The sequence below is a fragment of the Rhagoletis zephyria genome, unplaced genomic scaffold, assembly GCF_001687245.7.
Source record: "Rhagoletis zephyria isolate East Lansing unplaced genomic scaffold, Rhagoletis_zephyria_1.1 Rzeph_scaffold_05963, whole genome shotgun sequence".
NCBI classification, from domain to species: Eukaryota; Metazoa; Arthropoda; class Insecta; order Diptera; family Tephritidae; genus Rhagoletis; species Rhagoletis zephyria.
Window position 1 is genome coordinate 20,186 of NW_016163046.1, and position 5,926 is coordinate 26,111.

Below are 5,926 nucleotides of genomic sequence, written 5' to 3' on the forward strand. Positions count from 1 at the left end.
CTTTAGACACAATCAGACATTTTAATGCAACCTTTAAATATAAAGTGAGCTTTAAAGTTACAGGTTACTTGAGAAAACGGCCCTTAGTGCATCAGATCGCAGCTCTGAGGTGGAAATTTGACATCGACTAGACAGCTGATAGTACTTTACCTAAAAGATCGATTGCGGCATGGATTGTGTGCCATGGCGTATTATCCTGGTAAAACCAAATATCGTTCGTCCAAGTCCATGTCATCAATTTCCATCCACAAGAAATCGTTTATCGTACCACTGTAGCGCTCACCGTTGACCGAAATAGCGCTACCAGCAGGTTTTTCGAAGTAAAAAAAATCCGCACCAATCCATCAATAATTTCTGAGTCAGCTGGACATTGTAAGCGAATAAATAATGAGTTTGCATTTTTCCCAAGGCGATTCATTAAGTTCAGCGGAGAGACTATACTGCATGAAAAAAATATTGTATGGACCTTTAATAAGTCGACTTGAGTCGCTTTTTCAAAGGTTCCTAGGCCAATTGAGAAAAATTTTTGAATCAATCATATCATTCCTTTGCACTAAAAACCATAAACGTTCGATTCTCTTTTATTTCAAATGAATAGCAAATAATTTTCTTAAAAGATTTTGTTGTTCATTTAATTAAATTTAATGTAAGAGATTTATAAAGATGAAATAAGTAGAAAAGCACTTTGGTTTTAGTTACAAATAAATATTTTTTTTTTTGGTTTTGTTTTTGATTTATGTTTTAGTTTTGTTCATCATTTCTATGCTTGTTTGTTAATATTTGTCTTTTGCTTTGCTTTCAATGCTCAATGTTTTGGTTAGTCAATGGAAAAGTAATATAAATAATAAACTTTAATTAATGAGTTATTTGTTGTTCATTTGCAAAATTAAAAATAAAAATAAAAAAATTTGTTACATTCATCTAAAATTAAAAATTTTGTTTTGTTAGCTAAATTTTTAAATTTCAGTTTTGCACAAATTTTATTGCATAAAATCCGAGAAAAGAAATGTGATTGAAAATTTTAAAACGAAAATGCAACATAAAGCAATGCAATTGCCGACAGGTGGCGCGCAGGGACAATTCCTCGATAAATCTTTTGCATCTCCTCCTTTTGTTGTTGTTGTGATTTGGACTTTGTTCTTATTGTTAGCGCCAATTGTTGCATTTTTTGCATACACATTAATTAATTGCTGATAGCCGTTGCTGTTGTTGCTGCTATTGTTGGAGCTAGCATGTATGCGCATATGTGTTGTTGCTATTGAAGCCTTTTGTGTTGTTGTTGTTGTAAGTGCAGATCTTGATTGCGTGGTGGGTTTTATTTTGCTTGCTGTTGTTATTGTTGTGTTTGTTTCAAGCACGAACGCTGCGCAGTTGCGCTGGGTAGTTGTAGAGTTGTTGCTGTTGTTTTTGTTGTTAGCAAGTGGTTGCGCTAAAGCATTTCGCCATCTTTCACAATCGAAAGATTTAGAAGCATTTGCGGTGCACAATACCAGGGCCGGATTCGTCGTACTCCTGCTTGGAGATCCACATCTGTTGGAAGGTGGACAACGAGGCCAAGATGGAGCCACCAATCCAGACGGAGTACTTTCTCTCAGGTGGTGCAATGATCTTGATCTTAATGGTGGATGGCGCCAAGGCAGTGATTTCCTTTTGCATACGATCGGCAATACCTGTGGAGAGATAGAGAGAGAGAGCGACAGAGAGAGAGAAAAAGGTTAAAAAACAGCCAGTCAGTAAAAGAGCGAGCTAACAGCTCCACCACTCTTTTCCCCACCCACTCACCTGGGTACATGGTGGTACCACCGGACAAGACCGAGTTGGCATACAGATCCTTACGGATGTCCACATCGCACTTCATGATCGAATTGTAGACAGTTTCGTGAATACCAGACGATTCCATGCCCAAGAACGAGGGCTGGAACAATGCCTCTGGGCAACGGAAACGCTCATTGCCAATGGTGATCACCTGACCATCAGGCAATTCATAAGACTTCTCCAACGAGGTGGACGCAGCGGCAGTGGCCATTTCCTGCTCAAAGTCCAAAGCAACATAGCACAACTTCTCCTTGATATCGCGCACAATTTCACGCTCGGCAGTGGTGGTGAACGAGTAGCCACGCTCGGTTAAGATCTTCATCAGATAGTCGGTCAAATCACGACCGGCCAAGTCGAGACGCAGAATGGCGTGGGGCAGGGCGAAACCTTCATAGATGGGCACAGTGTGCGATACACCATCACCAGAGTCCAATACAATACCGGTGGTACGACCGGAAGCGTAGAGGGAGAGCACAGCCTGAATGGCCACATACATGGCGGGCGAGTTAAATGTCTCGAACATTATTTGAGTCATCTTCTCACGATTCGCTTTCGGGTTGAGTGGCGCTTCGGTCAACAATACTGGATGCTCTTCGGGTGCCACACGCAATTCATTGTAGAAGGTATGATGCCAGATTTTCTCCATATCATCCCAATTTGTTATGATACCATGTTCAATGGGATATTTCAATGTCAGTATACCTCTTTTGCTCTGCGCCTCATCACCCACGTAGGAGTCTTTTTGACCCATACCCACCATCACACCTTGATGGCGTGGCCGACCGACAATCGAGGGGAATACGGCACGAGGTGCATCATCACCGGCGAAGCCAGCCTTGCACATACCAGAGCCATTGTCAATGACCAGAGCACCCGCATCATCGTCACACATTTTGGCAGTTAGTTAAGTGAGTTCTGTAATGAGCGAAGGAGAAGAATTGATAGTTAGTTTTGTGTGTGTGAGTAGTACAGTGGATATTTTTCATAATTTTTGCAGCTAATTTAGTAAGAAAATATAACAATCGACTAGAATTTGAGGATTTTAATGCGAAATTTCCATCAAACGCTCAAATATGAAAAAAATATTATTTAATCTAAAATAAAATAAACATGAGTTTCTGGGGAAATGTTTCGTGATTTTTTTTTTTAAACTTATAAAAATCTTTTCTCTAAAATTTTTTACCACTAGCGTACTGTAGAGATTTCAGAAATTTCTTAGAATTTAATTTATTGTAGATATTTCTTAATTGCATTTTTTATTAATTTTTTGTTATTTTATCTTTGCAATTTTTATGAAAGTTAGTTGGATGTTTTTAAATATTGCACAAAGCTTGAAACTTTGATTTATATTATTTTTGTTAAAGAATGAATCACATTTTATAAAAAATTATTAAAATTAATTTTTAAAACAAAAATAAATCATCATAACTTTTCAATAAAGGGTGACCTTATCATTATGTCGGGCACTTTATTATACTTGCATACATATGTACATTGTTTATAGCATTTTTCCCTAAAATGTAGTAAATACATTTATATTTTGCTCTAATAGTTTTATAATTATCGTGGAAAAAAATCCTGAAACACGCATTTCTATAATTTTCTTCAAGAAAATTTTGAATGGAAGCGTAGTATTACCGACTGAAATTGTTTAGAGAATTTCTTTCTCTACAATAAGGTATAAAAATTTGTCTTTTAGATTAATGAAGTCTGAAGTCGCTGTCAGAGTTTTTGGCATTGAGTTGGTAAAATTTGCTAGTTTTTCATTAATTTAAAAATTCGAATAAAATAGAAGCCATTTTTATTTCAATATCGGACTGGGCTTAAAAGTTGGGGGTATAGGCGAGATTCTTTTAGAAAAAATGTTCATGAAAATCGAAATTGATAATAAACATTTTATATTAATTTGAAAATTTTATAGAAATAATAGTTTGAATTTTTTCGATTTTATACTCCAATAATTTTCAATGTATGTATATATTGTCGAAGGTTAGGTTGGATTAGGTTGGAGTGGCTGCTGGCAAAGGTCGTCAATGTACATATATTGCTATACTCCGGACGTACATACTTAATCCAAGTGAGGCTCTTTACGGCCAACTAGCGCTTTCTAATCTAACCTGCAAATGGGTGAAAATAGTTTAAGTTTTGTTATTTTTCGAAGATCAAATCCAAACTATGCTTGTTCTACTTTCTTCGAACTGAGCTAAATAAGATTTACTTAAATATTCCGTTCGTATAATTTTTTTTTTAAAGAAATTAAATCCGGAAACGTTCGGCTATTTCTTTGATTAATTCGACAATTTATTATTTCATTTCCATTTCCATAGCTTTCATTTCACTTTCGTTTTAAGTACAGTTTTCCATTTTAATTAAATAAGGAAATGCATGGGTGTTGCACAAAAATTCAAAAAATAAAAAAATCCGCCGACTCTTAAATTTTGTAAGAGTATTTTTATTGGCAGCTATTTTTAGCACTTGATTTCGTAAGTTTTCAATGCGTATCGCAATCGCGCGGGAAACAGCCTACTTCATTGCATAATAAAAATTAACGTTTGTAAGAAAGCTTTGAACGAAAAATCGGCCACTGAGGATTATTAAAAGAAACGAAAATCCTTTAAATCCAACATTTCTGCCATAATCCTTGATTAGTAATTTTCACTGTCTCAATTAAACTGTACTTAATAGTTATTTGCAAAATTGTTTACTTTTTATTTTTTTAGTATACGTCAAGAGTTCATTCACTATTTTAGTAAGCACTGTGCTATAATATTTAATTTTTTATTATTTCNTTAAACTGTACTTAATAGTTATTTGCAAAATTGTTTACTTTTTATTTTTTAATATACGTCAAGAGTTCATTCACTATTTTAGTAAGCACTGTGCTATAATATTTAATTTTTTATTATTTGAAATTAGTTTTATGACTGCCCTCAGTAATCAACTGCAATATTAGTCCTTCGTATTTTTATATTTGTATGTGATTTTTTATGAAAAAAATTTTAATACTTTTTTTTATATATAGAAAAAAATTTCTTGCTGCTGGAATTTCACTTTCAACCACTTTCTCTTCAAACACAATAACGGTTTTCGGAAAACTATACCATAAGCACATTTTTCATAACTCTCTATCAATATAACCGTTAAATAATTTTTTTTCGGTTTTTCAAATCACCGTATTACCTTGAGGCCAACAAACGAATACAAATCGAACTTATTNGCACATTTTTCATAACTCTCTATCAATATAACCGTTAAATAATTTTTTTTTCGGTTTTTCAAATCACCGTATTACCTTGAGGCCAACAAACGAATACAAATCGAACTTATGTGAGCTATGTGTGAACTCGATATTTGTTTAGAGTTTGCTCGTGTGGGTCCTTGTTGGCGCCCTAACTCAACAACAAATGGAATGACGATCACCGTGCAGCGCCTTTATATCACCACTGCGTTGCTGCTGTTGGCTTTAGGCAAAAAAATGCATGCCAATTTAAGGAAAAAATTTTGTGTGCGCATCGCGCTAGCGGAATGAATGAAAACGAAACGAAATAACGATGGCGAATCTAAAATAAATAAAATGAAGTGACTAACACATGCGCATATTTCAGGCGCATACTACGTACAATGCAAATTAAAGGGTGCCCTGTAAATGTGTTCGACTACCATGGAAGACACAAGGCAGAGAGAAAGCAATTGCTAGCGCTCTACCAAGTTGGCAATTTCTGCGCAAAGCGATTAGAGCAATTGCCAATTGCTCTACCCTCGTTGCATTATCATCGTTTTGCCTGTATTAGTGAGCTGCCCACACATAATAATGGTGCTGGCAGTGAGGTACTTTGAGCTCTTCAGCTACTCATTCCATATAAGCCGTGTGTGGTTTTTGTGCGGCAACATTTTTGGTTACTCATACGACCCTGCGGCCTTTCAGACATGAATGGAAGTGCCGATGAATAGCTTTCGACGCGTCAGTTTCGAACCTAAAAGGGTACACAAGCAAATTTAATTGATTTATTCATGCAAAAATATAATGTTACTCAAAGCTTTGCAACAAAATTATAAATTGTACATAAATATTTATGTATGTATGTATGTAAATAATAGCTTGTCTGTATCA

General features: G+C 35.3%; 1 protein-coding gene across 2 annotated transcripts; it reads right to left on the reverse strand.

Annotated features, from left to right (window-relative positions):
- Positions 1-732: 732 nt before the first annotated feature.
- LOC108372672 (actin, indirect flight muscle) lies at positions 733-5,285 on the reverse strand. Of its 2 annotated transcripts, none has more exons than XM_017628402.1 (3): positions 5,108-5,285; positions 1,783-2,730; positions 733-1,670 (listed from the first exon to the last, which is right to left on the reverse strand). In XM_017628402.1, exons 2-3 carry the CDS (start codon positions 2,705-2,707, stop codon positions 1,465-1,467), a joined length of 1,131 nt encoding a protein of 376 aa, XP_017483891.1. In that variant the 5' UTR covers positions 2,708-2,730; positions 5,108-5,285; the 3' UTR covers positions 733-1,464. The 2 variants fall into 2 exon arrangements, with proteins under 2 accessions (XP_017483891.1, XP_017483892.1); XM_017628403.1 differs by lacking the exon at positions 5,108-5,285 and adding an exon at positions 4,996-5,030.
- Between the last annotated feature and the right edge of the window lie 641 nt (positions 5,286-5,926).

Excerpts from the sequence above, each read along its gene's own strand:
- LOC108372672 (XM_017628402.1), bottom strand. The coding sequence starts at position 2,707 with ATGTGTGACGATGATGCGGGTGCTCTGGTCATTGACAATGGCTCTGGT. Across the intron at positions 1,671-1,782 it reads TGGTACCACCATGTACCCAG|GTATTGCCGATCGTATGCAA; the intron begins GTGAGTGGGTGG and ends ATCTCTCCACAG.